This window comes from Aythya marila, assembly GCF_965140915.1.
Source record: "Aythya marila genome assembly, chromosome: 1".
NCBI classification, from domain to species: domain Eukaryota; kingdom Metazoa; phylum Chordata; class Aves; order Anseriformes; family Anatidae; genus Aythya; species Aythya marila.
Genome location: NC_139042.1, coordinates 63,470,604 through 63,488,855, shown reverse-complemented (window position 1 = coordinate 63,488,855; position 18,252 = coordinate 63,470,604). Strand labels below are relative to the sequence as shown.

At 46.2% G+C, this 18,252-nt stretch overlaps 1 protein-coding gene across 3 annotated transcripts; it reads right to left on the bottom strand.

Annotated features, from left to right (window-relative positions):
* Positions 1-9,367: 9,367 nt before the first annotated feature.
* CHAMP1 (chromosome alignment maintaining phosphoprotein 1) lies at positions 9,368-17,969 on the bottom strand. 3 transcript variants are annotated; one of them, XM_082751546.1, is made up of 3 exons: positions 17,931-17,969; positions 11,561-13,024; positions 9,368-10,783 (listed from the first exon to the last, which is right to left on the bottom strand). In XM_082751546.1, exons 2-3 carry the CDS (start codon positions 12,959-12,961, stop codon positions 10,139-10,141), a joined length of 2,046 nt encoding a protein of 681 aa, XP_082607672.1. In that variant the 5' UTR covers positions 12,962-13,024; positions 17,931-17,969; the 3' UTR covers positions 9,368-10,138. The 3 variants fall into 3 exon arrangements, with proteins under 3 accessions (XP_082607672.1, XP_082607670.1, XP_082607671.1); XM_082751544.1 differs by having other exon boundaries at positions 9,368-13,024; XM_082751545.1 differs by lacking the exon at positions 17,931-17,969 and adding an exon at positions 16,972-17,370 and having other exon boundaries at positions 9,368-13,024.
* Positions 17,970-18,252: the final 283 nt, after the last annotated feature.

The window sequence follows — 18,252 nt, the reverse complement described above, 5'->3', positions numbered from 1 at the left end:
AAGAGCTCCTTACAGCAACACACACTCAAAGACCTCCTCGAAGGAGTCCCTGGAGAAGACCACGCGAGCTCCCTGCACGGAGCTAAGCTCGCCCCCATCAAAGCCCCCGTGATATTCCCTGTAAAATAGCAACAGAAGGTCGCCGCGCCGCTCTGCTGGCTGCTGGAGATTGTGGGGAAGGAAGTCCTTTCGTTTCAACCCTCCCCACTGGAATAAAATTCAGAAGGAGATGAAAACCAGCACTGACAATAGAGGTGTTTAAAGAGAGGGAGCTTTTTGATGAGACAGATGGCAACTGTAATTAACTTCGGCATTTTCTCCCATAAACCACAGAGTTTAAAATCAATTAGCCGGCAATTTTTTTTTCCTCTTTTTTTTTTTTTTTTTTTAATTAAATAACCCCATTTGCACCTAATCAGCAGCCAGTTCATATCCAGATGGTACCACAGCCATCCCTAGGAGGGGATGCTGCCCAGGCCAGCAGCTCAGGCACCCACAGCCTGCTTACCCCTGGGGCAGATACCGGAGCTCCCGTTCCTCCACGGGACCAAGGAGGACAGAAATTTTGCCTCAAATGTGACAGTGCACATTGTTTTTCCACCCTGCTTGTCCTTGAGCCCTGCTGTGGAGGAGGTGCCCACCAGATCTGGGTGATGCCTGCAGCATCCTGGGGCAACACAGGCTCAGGGAGGTGTCCCCTCGCCCTGTCGTGCTCCGAAGGGGAGGTGACAACCTTGGGGAGCCCAAGGAATGGTGCTGGGGTGGCTGGGCCCCTTAGCAGAGCTGTTTTTGGTGCCTGTACTGTGTCTGCCTGTTGGAAGAGCCCTCCAGGATCACCTGGTCCCACCACCCCCCTACCACCAGTGTCACCACTAACCCATGTCCCCAAGCACCAGGCCCAACCTCTCCTTGAGCACCCCCAGGGACGGTGACTCCACCACTACTGGCGAGCCAGCGGCGGGGATTTGATTTTCTGTGTTATTTATCAGCAAAACTGGAGCCTTCACTTCAGCTGTTTGGACACAAACCTACTGACATAACGCAGAGTAGATAAATCATTCCAGTTCTGCTACAAACCCAGAGCTTTGCAAGCCTTCCTCACTGCTTCAAGGCTCCAGCAGGCCCGCCTCAGGTCATTTGTCATGGACATTTTGTCAGCTTGTCTTGCTGGAGGAGATCGTTACTAAAAATTAGCATTTACTGCCAAGTGATGTGACCTTCTATTGTACCTTCTCATTTTTAATGTTAAAAAAAATATATTTTTTTAATGTAAAAACAAGTCTCCTTCCTTGGAGATCTTCCAAAGCCACCTGGACACAGGCCTGGGCAGCCTGCGCTGGGTGGCCCTGCTGGAGCAGGGCTGGGCCCTGGTGGCCTCCAGAGGTCCCTGCACACCTCAGCCAGCACTGAAATGGCCCTACAGCTTCACCTGGCCTTCCTTACTGGGAAGTTTAAAGGGATTTCTTATTGGAAGCTTTGGAAGATCGAATTATTTAAGTCTTCTAACTCTCCTTCCCGATGCTTTGTGCAATACCTTAGTGTAGAATAATTTATAGACAAGTCTGAAAGCAAGGAAATTACAGATTTTTCTTTTTCTTTTTTTTCTTTTTTTTTTTTTTTTTTCCCTAGAAATAAGCAGGCAGCTTTCAGATTCCCATGGCCAAGGCAGCATATTAGGGTTTCCCCCTACTTTCAGCTGTGTCAAGGCCAAGCTGATCATTTGGCTCGTCCAGTTCCATCGCTGTCTGCAGCAACGAGTGCAGCAAGAAAAAATGCTGGAGCAGGCCCAGCCCCCGGGAATTCGGTGTAAAATAATGAAGTTTGGGGGTTTGTTTGTATTTTATAGCTGTACACAGCTTCTGTCTCAGGGCTTTGAATGGTGCACAGCCTCGTCCTGGCATAATCCCCGAGGTTTTCGAGGGTCCCCTGCCCAGAGGGCTGACATCTGGTAGCTTCCACTGCACTCGGTGCTGCGGTGGGTTGCTTTTGGGAGACTGCATTAATCTTTTAAACCCTGTTGTGGAAAACAACGGGATAGCTGCACGGCAGGGAGGGGCGTCAAAGAAAATAAACGAGAGCTTTAAAGCCGAGGGCTCTGGAGGAAATCAGCCTCAGCAGGGCCAAAACTAACTCGCCACAATATGGAGAGAAGCCCAGAGCCCCTTTCAGAACCTATTGTGGATGTGTTGTTATTTTATATGTTTATTTAATAGGTTTAAGAGCTACGCCCTGCAGCTGATCTGCCGATAAATTGCTCTGTGGCTCCCTCTCATGGATAATTTGACCAGAAGCGGGTTCAGGGTAGCAGCAAGAGATGAGATCAAACAGCGCTTGCATCGAGATCCTTGCGGCAGGGTCATCGCCTGGTGCCCCAACACGCAGCGCTGTTATCGCTCCCCATCCTTCTATTGCTTTCCTTTTATCTCAGCTGCTGTTGCAGCTCTTCTCAGAAGGGTTTGCGGAGTAGGCAGAGCTCAACGAGGAGGCGACGGGACCCAGCAGTGGGTCTAAAACCACGATGCTGTTTTAGAAGTGGAGGAAGAAGAAGAGTGGCCAGCACACTGTGGTACATTGCAGAACAGAGCCTGGAAACAAGATAAAAACTGTATTTGACAAAGTTTTCTTTTGGTGCCAAGTTTTCTTTTGCACCACTGGAGGAAGCCTTTGGGAATCAATGCCTGTTTTTCCACTGAGTTTCATTTAAACTCTAGCATTTGAGGTTTTGGGTTGCAGAGGGTTGTGCACCTTGCAAAGTCAATACTAACATAAGCTGAGGCAGGTAATCAAACAGCTTCTGGTACTGATACAAGCCTCAGTTGCAGTCAAGGATTTTCAAGGTGCAATTGAGCTACTCCGCAGCTTCAACCCAACAGGCAACTGGCAGGCCTGAGGTAGACATGCTAAAATAACAGAGCAAAGTTGTCGGGACATTGCTGCTGAGCAGCTCAGCCAGGATGTCTGGGATTCAGGTGCAGTCCCAGCATTACCAGATGGCCATCTGAGCCCACTGGCCTTTCTGGCCTCAGTCCTCTGTCCTCTATCTCCAGAGGAAACGTACTCCCCACACTCATTTCCATTGCATCAGCACTTGTAGACACAAAGCCTGCAGGCAGATCAACGAGATCCTCCGACTCCACAGAACAAGGAAAAAATCAGCAGGCTTGCAGGAGAATCTGCGAATGGGTCCAGCTCACCACAAGGATGTACCGATTGCAAAGTGATAGGAGGAAAGTGATAAGAGGAAAGGCGGTGAGTATGCACTGCAAGGGGAAGGGAGAGACCAGGACTGCCCTTTCCAGGGAAATCCTGCAGTTGTATTGACCTGAGATGGTCAGGAGATGGCAAGGCCAGCTTTTCATGAGGTGGAGATGGCAACACTTCTCTGGTGATTAAAAAACAAAACAAAACATCAACAACAAAACACAAGAGACAGAGGAAAAAATAGACCTAATATGGTGATTGCACAGTTCAGAAGAAAGAAAATACTCTATCAAATATGTGAGGCAATAAAAATAAGCAAAAGTTACTTTGATTTGGCTTCTGCTAAAGGGACTAAAAATAAATGCTCCTTCCAGAGGCCCCTTCTCAGAGCAGGGAATTAAGAAGTACACATCCTTATTTTAAAACATTAATATTGAGTCCTAAATGTTCTCCAGTTTCTGAAGAACAATTATTTTTTCCACAATAAATTTGCTCATTAATACAAGAATAACCAGTACCCTTAACATTCTATAAATGTTCATGTTCCAGTGGTTGAACATCCTGATATGCCAAGACAGATATGTAGATACTCGTGGGTATGCTGAAGGACATTAAAATGTTTAATGCTAAAAATAAAAATTCTTGCAAGGATCTCGTCACAAACATCAAAGGAAAGGAAGCTGTGATCTGTAACAGAAATGGCCTTTGCCGAAAAAATGCCTGAGTTTTCTACAGACGGCTACTTTTGATTTGGCTGATTGTGAAAATGCACTTTTAAAACATGACTGGGCATTCGGTGCAATTATTAGCCCTTTTTTTTTATTCTGATAAGAACGAAGATAAGTTTTTGTTGCACATACAGCCACAGCTAGTTTAGCTGGAAACAAACAAACAAATAGCAATATCCTCTGAAGTTTCTTTATTCTTACTTTCCATTTTGTACTTTCCATCAAATGTTCTGCACAAAAAGGGCTCAAATCTGTGTTCTTACAAGCATACATGAAAGAGATTCCCCTATTAGGACTGGGATTGTATAAAAGAAATCTCTGTTCTCACTAACATCTTGCCTAAAAATACATATAAAAGCATTTTCTCAGTAATACATATAATCTATAAAAGTAAAATTCTTTAAAAGTTCTTTAAAATCTATCAGTGTTACACCCGAGTATATATTGAGCATATATTCCAAAGTCAGGAAAGGATTGTGCTGTGCGGACTTACATTAACATGCATTATTTATTATTGCAAGGAAAAACTAATACTTGGGAAGCAGGGAGAACAAATCTTCACAGACTTCTCCTGTGCTGCCATGAATAAATTACTTTGTTTTGTTTGTTGACGTTCAACTAACTTGATTCTTTCTACCCTGAAATGCAGTCTACAGGACACATAAAACAGTAAGCCACGGAAGTTAAGCCACTCATATAAACAACACTTACAGATATTTTATATACATTTTTTCAGTGTTAAGTATGCACGGGATGCCTATGTTTGTGATGTTTAGAGATAACCGATCAATGCCCATCTGGCAACCCAGGCTGGTTGTGCTATTAGCTAAAAAGCAAATTTTTGACTTCTCATCCGACCAAAAAATCACTTCTAAACTGGTTTGTTTGTTTGTTTGTTTGTTTGTTTAGTACTTGTTAAACTAAGTCCTGCCAAGCTACAGGAAGGAAAATGCAAGCTGTTAAAAATGTAATGTGAAATGTTCATATGCATTACATATTTTAAAATTATATAATCACAGTTTTGAAGACTATTACAAACCATAAACAGAAAGGTTAGAGTTCAGCTTGCTGCAACCCTACACATTCATCGTTGTGCTCAGTGTCTCATCAATCTTGCATTCTCAAAATGTTAAATTGATTTATCCAGCTCTGATATTTTCTTAATTGACCTTTCTCATTCCCCACATGCAAAGTAAGGCACAAAAACTTTCTTGCATGCCTATAGTTCAGAAGCATAATTATTTGACCGCAACTTACTTACATGGAAGTTTCTTCAAAACAGGTCATAACAGCAGCATGGCAGCAAGGAGTTCAACTTCTTCCCCTCTCTTTTCCATTTAAAAATACATAAATAGGAGCTCAGCAATGGCTGTGGTGACCTCAGTGCACTCATGTCAGTAACATATGCTCTACATCACAACACAGTCAGGATGTGATAAAAAAAAAAAAAAAAAAAAAAACAACTCCAAAGTACAAAACTGTAAGTCCAGAGGCAGAAAACCTTCAGTGATTATATTTTCTACAAGACCTCTTACGTCTAAAATGTCATGAGATTAAACAAGAATTATATTAATATACGAATAGAGGGGAAAAAAATAAATACATACAACCAGCTATATTCAATCCCAAAATTATTATTATTCATGAGAAAAAAAAATAAAATAATAAAAAAAAGGAAAATCCAAGCTTATTTTTTTTTCATCTCTGTTGCTTAAATGAGACCCCTTTCCAGCCCCACTCCAAAAGGAGCTCTACATTTCCTCTACACCCTAAAATTCTGGTTCCAAACAGGCTTCTCTTTCTTTCTTTCTTTCTTTCTTTCTTTCTTTCTTTCTTTCTTTCTTTCTTTCTTTCTTTCTTTCTTTCTTTCTTTCTTTCTTTCTTTCTTTCTTTCTTTCTTTCTTTCTTTCTTTCTTTCTTTCTTTCTTTCTTTCTTTCTTTTTTTCTTTCTTTCTTTCTTTCTTCTCTTTCTCTTTCTCTTTCTCTTTCTCTTTCTCTTTCTCTTTCTCTTTCTCTTTCTCTTTCTCTTTCTCTTTCTCTTTCTCTTTCTCTTTCTCTTTCTCTTTCTCTTTCTCTTTCTCTTTCTCTTTCTTTCTCTCTTTTCTCCCTCCCTCATTCCATTCTTTTCTTCCTTCCTTCCTTCCTTCCTTCCTTCCTTCCTTCCTTCCTTCCTTCCTTCCTTCCTTCCTTCCTTCCTTTTTATTTTTTTCCTACTAAATTAATCACTTCATATCTGTATGTATCACCTACAGAGCCACTGCATACACTATAAAGACTGTATCTGGAAATGCTGTTGCCTCCTGCATTTCTCAGCATAGGCTATAAATAGCCTTTTGGTGATGGGGGAACACCAGAGAGATGTCTTCATACATCTAAGGTATGTAATTACATTTTTGTCAGGCAGCAGCAGCCCACAGGATTCAGAGAGGGAAGGAATTGCAGTGTCTGCAATACTTGTACTGTAAATAAACTTTGGGGGGTTGCCCCAGTTAGTCTCTCCTGACCTGGTCACGTCTCTACACCAAACTCCACCTCCAAAGGAAAACTGAAGTTAGAAGTACACAGTACTGAGCCCAAAGGGATGAATAAGACAGTAGTGCACAATACCGAGCTCTTCTTCAGGAGCTTAGGTGGAAAAAAAAGAAAAAGTGTGTGATTGCTGGAAGTAGATTGGGTGACATGGGAGGACTACAGGCATGCTACTTGCCTTTGTAGAGAGAGAAATCACGTAGCCAAGGCTCAGTTGGAATTAAAGCTAGCCAGCAGTGTGGAGGACAATAAAAAAGTTTTTTTTTAAGTATGTTAACAAGAAAAGGAAGACCAGAGCAAACGTTGGTCCGATACTTGAAGAGGATGGTCACCTCACAAGCAGGAACATGGACCAAGCAGAGATGCTGGATGCATTTTTTTGCCTCTGTTTTCAACAGATGGGCTCTGGGACCCCAGCTGCCCTGAGCTGGAGGGTAGTGGCTGCAGAAATTATAAACTTCCAGTCAACCCATAATTTGTGCTGGATTTGCTGCTCCACCTGGATGGATGTAAGTCCATGGGGCCTGATGGGACTCATCCCAGGGTACTCAGAGAGCTGGCTGGTGTCATTGTGGGACCTCCCTCAGTTATTTTTCAACTGTTTTGGGAATCTGGAGAATCAACTGGGAGCTGCCAAATCCAGTTCCAGTTTTCAAGAAGGGCGAGAAAGATCCTGGCAATTACAGGCCGGTCAGTCTCACTTCTGTGCCCGTTAAAATTATGGGGAAGATTATTCTGGAAAGTATTGAAAAACACCTGAAGGACAGCACAGCCATTGGTCAGAGCCAACAAGGGTTCAGTAGGGGAAGGTGGTGTCTAACAAACTGGATTTCCTTCTATGGCAAGGAAATTGCCAGCTTGTTGACCAAAGGAAGCCTGTTGATGTACTCCTTCTGGATTTCAGTAAAGCTTTCTATACTGTCTCTCACAGTATCCTGGACAAATGACCAGAATACAGTTCGATAAGAGCACAGTAAAGTGGGTGAACAATTGGCTGACAGGCCAGGCCCAGAGGGTTCTTGTAAATGGGGTTACATCAGGATGGCAACCTCTCACTAGCGGGTTCCCCGGGGATCCATTTTAGGATCAGTCCCCTTCAGTGTTTTCATCAACAATTTGGATGTAGGACTTGAAGGTTTTTTGACAAATTTGTGGACAATACCAAACTGGGTGGAGACGTTGACTCCGTCGATGGTGGTAAGGCCTTGCAGAGAGATCTGGACAAATTAGAGAGCTGGGCGGTCACCAACCACATGAAGTTTAACAAGTGCCAGGTTCTGCACCTGTGGAGGGGAAGAGCTATGAGGAGCAGCTGAGGTCCCTTGATTTGTTCGACCCCAAGCAGAGCAGGCTGAGGGGAGGCCTCATGGCGGCCTGCAGCTCCCTCACGAGGGGAGCGGAGGGGCAGGCGCTGAGCTCTGCTCTCTGGGGACAGCGACAGGACCCGAGGGAACGGCATGGAGCTGGGACAGGGGAGGGTCAGGCTGGGGGTTAGGGAAAGGGTCTGCACCCAGAGGGGGGTCAGGCACCGGGACAGACTGCCCAGGGCAGTGGGCACAGCACCAAGCCTGACGGAGTTCAAGAAGCATTTGGACAGCACTCTCAGACACATGGGCTGATTTTCGGGTGGTCCTGTGTGGAGCCAGGAGTTGGACTCAATGATCTTTGTGGGTCCCTTCCAACCTGGGATATCCTCTGATTCTGTGCCTAAATTACACTGGTGGGCTAATGAGAGTTAATTCCGTACTTTGTACTCTAACATACAAAACAAAATAAGCAACAATTTCAACTTTATTTCAGAGATTACCCAAGGTCTCAAGTATAGCAATGGGCATAATTGAAACAAACTATTTCATTGGTAATTCTTGGAAGTGCTTCACTTATATTTCATTCTTATGTCCAAAATAATAAAAAAGTATCAGTTTATACTCAGAATATTCACTCATCTCCTCAGCATCTACACCTCGTCTGAGGGGGAAACAGAAAGTCCCCAACCTGATCTTTTTATTGGTGTCCTATAGCTTGTTAGACAAATTAGCTCGGTCAGTGCAGATTCCAACAGATCTTACTACACATCTTAAGGACCTCAAACTTAGTGTCGTGTAAAGGAAGGGTGAAACAGGAGTTTGGACACCAAAATATGCACACCAGAAATGTCCAACTTCCATGAGTCTTTTGCAAAATTTTCTACTAGGAGAAACTGGAGAGTGGCCATCATATGTAGATTCAAAGAGATTCAGTGCCCTGTGAATCAGCATAGAAAAAAATCAATGCAGTTAGTTGGTTTAAAAAAAAAATAATTAAAAAAAGTGAAAGGAAAAGCATCAAGCCTTGACGATGGATTTCCTGAGATAAGAGTACATGATCATGGTAGAGAAACAAGCAGCTGTCAGCAGCGATGCATCAAACTGTAAAGGTCACACACCACTTCCAAGTCAAACAAGTCCTTCCTTGACTTTTTTATTTTTTAACAACAAAAAACTGACCCACCACCATCACAGTGTAAGACAATATTTAAAACTGCTCAAGTCTAGGCAAAACTTAGCCTGAGGAAAATGAAACTTTCCTTGAACTACCTCCACTTACAGTCCATGCTCCTGCTGATTTATACTTATTTTTTTTAAGAGTTAATATGCAAATAGCACAAAAGCAAGCATGCAAAATAACTACACATTCAAGTTTTCCCTCATTTACATCTAAAATAAATAAATAAATAAATCTGAAGCAGACCAGGAATTTAGGCAAACCTTGATTTCCTAGGCTGAAGACTGGAAAGTTGAAGTATTCAGACCAGAACTCCAGGGTAATTTTGCATCTTCTGCTGCCAAAAGAGCTTAAAATACATTGGACATGAAAGGTTTTGCTAGTCATCTGGAATAAAAGAAATGGCCAACGCCAGGTTTGGTGTTTTGTTTTTTTATTATTAAAAGATTAAAGCATTACATTTCACCAGATACAAGAATTTTATTTTTTCCTGACGTTACAAACATCTGAATTATCAAGAGAAAATGCTGAGCTATACAGTCTGACGTTAATTCATCAATTTAATGTATATTAGTACATGCTTAAAACATGGTCAAAATACAGAATCACAATCAGTACCATGATGCTTCAAAATCTGAGAAAAGACAAAGAATTGAGTGCAAGAAATTTCCCACAAATGACCACACACTCAATTACAACCTCAGAGCAGAATCATTCCAGAACAGCTGGTAGTTACTCATGCCTGGCTCATTCACATTTAATTTGGTAAGAACTTTCCTTTTAAGAATTTGATAAAAACATTTTAAAAAATAAGACATTTAACAAATGTGAAAAAACATGTTCATTCTTCATGGGAATATAAGGGTTGCTTGCTTCTCCAGTCCTTAATGGCCTGTATGTTTTACAAATCTTTACAAAACTAATTGTATCCATTTTGGTTTCAAAAACATAGTACATCCAAAAAAATAAAATGACTCTACTGATGGGTAATAAAAAGACATGAACATGTATTTCAAATGACTTTTGCCATTTGCAAATCATTTCAGTAAAACAGCTATAAGACAAGTTAAACATAGCACAATAAACCATGCATCTTCTGACTTGCCAGATCAGCTAAACTACTCGGTTAACATACAGCAACACTTTTTGAACACTTTTGTAACTTCCGCGTTTCTAGCGGAAGGGAAAAAAACACGTTAAATTTGTTCTTCGAGTGGTTCGAGGCTGTCCAAATGTTTTTTAGGAGTATCATCGCTATGACGGCTTTGGCAATGGGTTAAATGTTTCTTAAAGCCTCGGGGAAAATTCGATTCAAAATTACACCGTGGACACTTCAACAAGCTTTGACCGTGAGCAGCAACGTGGTTTTTAAGAAGAGACTCCAAGAGAAAAGCCTTGCCACATATTTTGCATTTGTATGGGCTTTGAACATTATGCTTGTTGACTAAGTGGTGCAAGACAGCACCCTTTTTCATGGCACGGCAGCAACAGATTTTGCAGTAATACTTCCCCTTGCCGCGCTTCATGTACTTCGCTATTTCTTCCTCGGAAATGAAAGCCTCTTTCTCTTCGGTAAACTGCAGCACGCACTGCGGCTGGATGGGAGTAGATGCATCCATTTTGCTCTCCTTGCTGTAATCAGCCGATTCCATATCATACTGCTCTTGGTCGCTGTTGGATTCTTGCTCCTTCAGCTCCATCGAGTCCAGCTCCGTTTTCCCACACTCGCTGCTGTTTAGCTCCGAATCCGAGTTCTCCTGGGTGTCCTTCCGGGGCTTCTTTTTCGGGCACGAGTATAACATGTCTTCTGGGGATTCTTTGGCTAATATGGATTGTTCGTCCTGTGAAAACAAGTCATCCAGTGGTTTCTGATCATCTAAACTTTGAGAAAGAAAGTCACTCTCGCCAGACTCACTAGGTGTCTGGGGCTCAGAGGAAAAACCTGCAACAGACTTATGAGACTCGGAAAACAGCATGTTTTTCTGGATTTCAGAAGGTACAGTGGTTTCAGTGTGTCTCTGGACATCAGAAGACAAAAAAGCAGCAGGTTTCTGCATCTCAGAAAATACAGCATGTTTTTGAATATCAGGGGATTTCTGGGAGTCAGTAAAAATAGTTTGTTTGGGGGTTTCTGAAGAAACACAAAAAGACTGTTTCTGGGTCTCAGAGAAGAGGCTACGTTTGTGAATTTCAGGAGAAGTTGATTTCTGAGACTCTGGAAAAGAAGCATGCTCCTGAATTTCAGGGGAAATGGGAGCAAGTTTCTGGGCTTCAGAAAATAGGGCATGCTTCTGGACCTCAGAAGAAACAAGAGCCGACTTCTGGGCTTCAAAACATGAGGCATGCTTATGGCCTTCAGCAGAAGCAACAGATGTAGACACCTGATTCTGAGGTTCAGAAAAGAAGGCGCGTCTCTGGACATCGGAAGCAACAGCAGGATTAGATTTACGAGACTCTGGGAACAGAGCTCTTTTCCGATGTTCAGAGAAATGGCCCCGTTTCTGAACCTCAGAGGAAGCAGCAGAGGTGGACTTCTGAGATTCAGAAAAAAACATAGATTTCCGTGACTCAGAGAGTTTCCAAGATTCAGGAGACACCGAAGCAGAAGGCTTACGAACCTCAGGGAAGAAAGAAGGCTTCCAAGAGTCAGATGAGACAGCATGACTAGACTTCCGAAGCTCAGGAGAAACGGAGGGAGAGTGCTTCCACGTGTCAGGGGACAGGACGGGTTTCCAGCCTTCAGGGTAAACAGATGAGATGGGTTTCCATGGCTCAGAAGAAACGAGAGTAGACTTCTGGGATTCAGAAAAGGACGTAGACTTCCACGAGTCAGAAACAAGCCTCCTAGGCTCCGGCGACGCAACGGGGCCAGACCTTCGGGACTCGGGGGCGGACCTCCGGGACTCTAAGGACATGGAGGGCTTTGAAGCCCAGGGAGAAACAGCAGAAGACTTCTGCATCTCATGGGGCGCAGACCTCCAGTGCTCGGGGGAAGCAGTGGGACCAGGTCTCCACGACTCCGGCGACACGGCGGGAGCAGGCCGCCGGCTTTCGGGAGATGAAGCCGAAGCAGGCCTGCGCGTTTGGGCAGGGTGCCGCCGGGGCTCTGGGGACACAGCTGGGGGATACCTTCGTGGCTCGGGGGACACGGCTGGAGGAGGTTTCTTTGGCTCTGGTGACACGCCTGGGGAGTATCTGCGGGGCTCCGGGGACACGGCGGGGGAATGGCGGCGGGGCTCAGGTGACATGGCAGGGGAGTGGCGGCGGGGCTCGGGTGACACCGCCGGGGAGTGGCGGCGGGGCTCGGGTGACACCGCTGGGGCTGGTTTCTGAGGGTCTGGGGAAACAGCAGAGGCTGGCTTCTGGGGGTCTGGGGACACGCCAGAGACTGGCTTCTGGGGGTCTGGGGACACAGCAGGGGACGGCTTCTGGGAGTCAGGGGACACAGCCGAGTCTAACCTCTCTGCATCTGGAGATGCCGCCTGGGATGACCTTTCTGGATCTGGGGACGGGGCCTGGGCTGACTTCTCAGGATCTGAGGAAGTACCCTGAGCTGACTTCTGGGACTCTGGAGACCCTGACGATTTCTGAAGCTTGGGGGAAACAACGGGTTCAGACCTGGGGAGTTCGGGAGAAAGGGCAGCTTTGCGGGACTCGGGGGAAAGGGTAGGTTTCTGTGGCTCCGAGGAGCCGCTCTTTTTGGAGGAATCTGAATCGCCTTCTACCTGTTCTTTCCTCTCCTCATTCCATTTCGCAGGTGCTGCGTGTTGTGCTGTGATGTGGTAGTACACATTGCAATACATCTTGCTGGTAAAAAAACACTTGTGGCAGTGAAACAGTTTTGCGCTTTTTTGATAAAATATAAGTTTACCCAAGCCGGCAGCATCCATCTCATCGCAGTACTCCGGGTGGATGGTGCCCATGTGAATCTGTATGTTTTCATAGTCCGTTCCTCTGAAGCTGCAGTGGTCGCACTCTAGGCGCTCTGTGGTTTTGCGCAGTATCTGCAACATGTCCATTTTTCTACAGCCAGTCCCAGCGTTCACAGCACTTCCCCTTTTAAAGCGCAAGCTTCAGAGTTCCTGCAATAAAGGGAAAAAAAATCTGTACAGTTAGCTCTCAGTGTTAATGTCAGCTATTTGTCGTTCTTAAATACCTGACTGTGCTTCCCTCCCGTTTTAGAAAGCGTTACTCTTGCAGGAGTACTAACTACTCCATAAGGAAATCCAAATATCGGCTTCTCCACCTTTTCCAAGCCATCATACATCAGCAGAAAACAAAGCCTGTGTTTAACAGCAGGCCGCCCTATCGATGGAAAAACTCCACAAGTAAACCAGAAGAGCCCAGGTAAGGAAGAGCTAAGTTTAGATTCCGCTTGATAAACGCAACTCGCTTTCTCAGTTTTCTTTCTTCCCAGATTGGAAGTGTTTTTGTTTACATCATGCGCATAAACTGAAATCAGAAAGCACTTTGAAACAGTGCCACTGAAATAAAACCATTTCAAAACTGCATCTTCACCATAAAATTTCCAAACAACTCAGCTGGTTTTGATAAAGCCAGAAAAAAAAAAACAATTTCAAGGAGAAAACGGTAGCATAAAGCATAGGCTCTTCTTCCCTGTCAAGCACTATTTTCATGTCACTAATTACGTTAAAAATAAGTTGCTGCTCATAAAACTTTATCCATTAGGAGAACAAATATTCCCACTCCATTTTTTCATCTTGCTGCCCTAACACCACCAAAAAAAAATACTGTTTCTCCAAAAAGAAAAAAAAAGCAGTGACTTTTCTCCCATTTGTGCAGTTGACAGCCCTCTGTATGCAAACCATGTTTGTTTGGGGAGGGGATGGAAAATTCTCAAAATTACTGTTTTTATTAGACCTCCAAAAAAAAAAAAAATGCAGCATCTGAAATGCAAATAAATTGTAATGATTTGGCAAGAGTCCATTACCTACAATAAAAAGTTACCCACATTAGCCACAGCAATAGACAGAAGACAAAGACTAACCACGTTGTGTCACTGTCACCTAAAATACGAGAGTTCTCGCTATGCTAAAAAAGCATATTTGGACATTTCTCAATATTCATGCGAATTGAACTTTTTGTTTGTTTTTCCTCATAATTTCAAATTAAACAGGTATTACGTCCTAACATGCCGACCTAATTTGGGGTTTTGATAAGACACGCTGTTTCAAAACACGAGTTTTTGTGTCAATTTGACAACGTTTTTCCTGCCTAAACACATATATTAGAATAATAAATCTAAAAACGTGCATCTAATGCATGTTTTCTTAAGTTATTCCTAAAGTATTTTAAGCCCTGGTTTCTTATGGAAATGAGACACACACAAACACATCAGTGGATGCCAACCAAACTGGACAAAGCAATACAGTCTCAGGTTGAATTTCTACAGCTTTTGTGGAATTCAGTAAAGAGTAGAATGGTAAAGAAATGCCTCCACTGAGGTGGTAAAGGATGAAGATTTCACTTAACAGTTACGGGCTTTGTTTAGCCCGTAATCGGTACCTGGATGGTCAGTATGCAAATAGCCGGCAAGCCTGCAGAACAAGCAGTGGCTGGCTCAGGTTATAATTAGGGGAAAAGGGAAGGAATTAAAAACACTGCAGAGGTGAGCTGGTTTGGAGCAGGGACAGGATGAAAGCAGAGTAGTGGTGCTGTTAAGGCAGGACACGGACACAGCAAAAATAGAAAAGGGGAACTGGCTGAGGAGCAGGGGGCACGAATCCACAAGAATAAAGGTTCTCCAGTTCAGTTGCTCAAGGAATGGCCTCTTAGCATGTGCTGTATATAAGCAGTTTGCATTAAATCACAGGAAGAGGCAGCTTTTTGAAGAAATAAGACTGAATTCCAATCAGGAATCGAGGTCCATGGGTAGAGCCTGGAAGAATCTTGCCTTATGTATATGAGAGAAACAAACAGCATCTGACTGGGCGCCATCTACACACGATGAGAAGTCATCGCACTGCTCTAGTGCCTGAACTGGAAGGGCCCTTTGGGTATAAATTGCTCATTTCCAGCACTATCAGCAGCCATGCAGAAGGCTTTTATTTGCAAAACCCACCAAAATGGAGTCCCTAACACAGTCATTGTTGACCACAAAACACTTCACAACATCTTAGGACAAATTCTGTATCACAGTAAAAGAGCAAAACAAAACAGGAAGCCAATAGTGCTCAACGGCCTATTTCTCTGCAATAGCAAACAACTTGTTGGAAAAACCCACAGCAAGCCATGTCCTAACACTCCAAAAGTCCTAAAAGTCCTTAGGAATTAGTGTGTGTGTGTTAGGAATTAGTGTTAGTGTGTGTGTTGTTTTGTTTTTTTCCATTGGGGGATTTGGAGCAATGACAGGGGAGGTTTCAATTTGAAAGCCAAAACCAGTGCTCGTATGAGCTATAGAACAAGAATGTTTTAGCCAGAGCTCAGCAGAACATAATTAGGACAGTACCAACATGCTGCACTAATCACATCTTCAGAACTGGAAGAGAATTCGAAATTGGTGGTAATTCTGAATTCTGTTTTCTTTCCTCTAGAGAACAACAACAACAACAAGTCTCCTCAAACGGTGTTTATCACAGCATATAACAAAGTTTACCAAGTAATCTCTTCCACTCTTTTCATAGCATCACAGAAAGGTTTGGGTTGGAAGGGACTTTAAAGCACATTTAATTTCACCCCCCTGCCATGGGCAGGGACACCTCCCACCAGCCCAGGTTGCCCACAGCCCCATCCAGCCTGGCCTTGAGCACCTCCAGGGATGGGGCAGCCACAGCTTCTCTGGGCAGCCTGAAGTTGCTCCTCCAGATGTTCAAAGGTTGACAATCAAGCAGTGTTGAAGAGTTTGGGGTACTTTCTGCTACACGGCCACCAGGCACCACGTTTGGCTTTGTAACCCAGCATTTAGGCTTGTCCTGTGTCCTCATCCTGCCTTCACTTCACGACAAGGTGCTGATTAGAGAGGAAACCAGCGCAGAGATTCTGGAGCTTGTAATACCAGGTTTTAGCTAAAGGCAGCCAAGACTTCTCCAGACTCCCTGAGACATGAAGAGCCTCTGCTGCTGCTCCACCAGACATTTCTCCTCGTTCCCTTCTTCCACTCATGTCTAGAGCCTACGTTCAAAGGTTCATACCACCAGCCACAGGCTCTCCCCTCTCCCCACAGAGAGGTCAAAGATCCTCCCAGTGGCACAAAAGGAATCTGCAGGAGACACCCAGCCTCAGCGAGCATCCCACCAGCGGGTGGCACAACACAATGGCTCCAGCAGCTAACAAAATGTCTCCGCTGCTCAACCTCCTTCCAGTTCCATCGCTACACATCCACTAATCATCTCAGATTATTGTTATTTTAACAAACATCCTACCCTCGGTACCGCAACATTTAATCTACCCTTGCATCTCTCCTGTACAGAGGATAAGCTGTGATTGTCACGAGGCAGTGCCAGAGGGAAGCAACGAAGGGCTCGGAGCTACAGATCTACGCTGCCTGCGAGTACAGAAAATTACAGGTTGTTTTTAGCATGACACACAGGATTTCAGAACGCTGCAACAAGTAGTCTGCCTGCCGCATCATTCTTCAAGATCAGACCATCCTGGTTGTCACTGACAGAAGGAGCTGTGCCTCTTTCCCTCTTGATAAAGAATCAACCCCGGTGAGCCACAAGCAGGGAACGAGGATGTGCAACACACGTTGGTGATGCCAGTGCCCACACTGGTTTCTCCACACCCAGTGGGACTTAAAAATGGCATTGCCATCCACATAACCTCAGAACAACAGGCAACGAACGCACTAGCAAGAAGTGGAGGTTTCCAGCAACCTCCTCCTGATGTGCACAACGCCATTCCAGCGGTGATTGGGTTCATGAAACAAAGGATGAAGTAAGCCCCTACTCCTAGGAACGCTCCTCCTGTGATGACCCTCTTCCCTTTACAGAGGGCCACCTTCACAATTCAACCCTGATGAGCACCGTCACTGCAAAGCGACGATGGACATTTGCTTCCATCAGCAAACCTTGGAAGCTTTTCCACAGGCAAACAGCTCAGCCACATCTTCTGTCGGTGAAGACCATAAAGCTTGTTCCCAGCACATCTGGACACCGCTGCATCGCTGTCACTACGAGCAGGAGCGGATCCGGGCTGCTGCTGTGCTTAAGCAAAAGGGAAGTGCCACGCTGCTGCAGTGCCGAGAAGACTGGTGGCAACGTGATGCTTCTCCTCAAGCTCCATCCCGGCGCTGTGGCTGACAGAACACGAGTCTGGCTGCCAAAGGGAGCCGCACATAACCATCCCTGTGGTGTGTCAGAGCGGGAGGTGAGCGGATCAGTGGGAGATGAGGGGGTCAGCCCCAACGCCCTGGGAGCAAGAGCGGCAGCACCACAGGGTCCACAAGAACCTGCGTGCTCCCAACCCACCTGCCAGCCACCACACAACCCATACATGCCATGCTCCACCAGCAACCATCGCTGGACTTGGTCGAACATCACCGGGCGTGAAAAATAAGCGCGCAGACCCCAGCCCCGGGCGGGATGTTGCTGTGCGAGGCGGTGCCGTTGGCTTCCCGTCACAGAGCGCTTCGGAGGGCCACGGAGAGCCGAGGCACGTGCGGATGGCTCCGGGGAGGCGACGGCGGCGGCTGTCCCGCTGCCCTGCAGCCTCTCGACCTGCGTGCTGAGGGGAGAACGAGCCCGGGGCGCGACACCAGGCACCCCAAGCACCCCCCGCGGGCTCTCCACAGACCACGGCCACCCCCCAGCAGCCGGCCCCGCAGCCCCCTGCCTCCCGCACGGAGCCACCCGGCTGCCCGCCGCCGGACACAGCCCGGCCACGGCCTGCGAGCCCCCGCCGTGCCCCGGCCCCGCCGCCCGCCGCCGCTCCTCGCCTCAGGGCGGCCGCCCCCCCCTAACGGCCAACGGCCATTTTCCCGCCCCCCCCAACGGCCGTTACCCGCCCCCCCCCACCCCCCCCGCTCACCGCTGAGGCGCCGCCGGGCCGCCGGGCCGGGGAGGGGCGGGGCTTACGGGGGCGCCGGGAGGGGGGGGGAGGAGGAGGAGCGCGGCCGCCAGCCAATGGGAAGGCGCCGACGGCGGGCGAGGCCCCGCCCACTAGCCGCCGCTCCCCGCCCCCTGCTCCCCCGGCCCGGCTGGGTCACGTGGCGCCGCCCCTGAGGGGCGGGGGAGGCGGCTCGCGCGGCGGCCGTTGGGGCGGTTGGGCGGCCGTTGGGGGCGGGGGGGGGCGGCAGCGCCCTCATGGCCGCCTGGGGCTGGGGTGCGCCCGCACGCAGCCTGACGGCGTG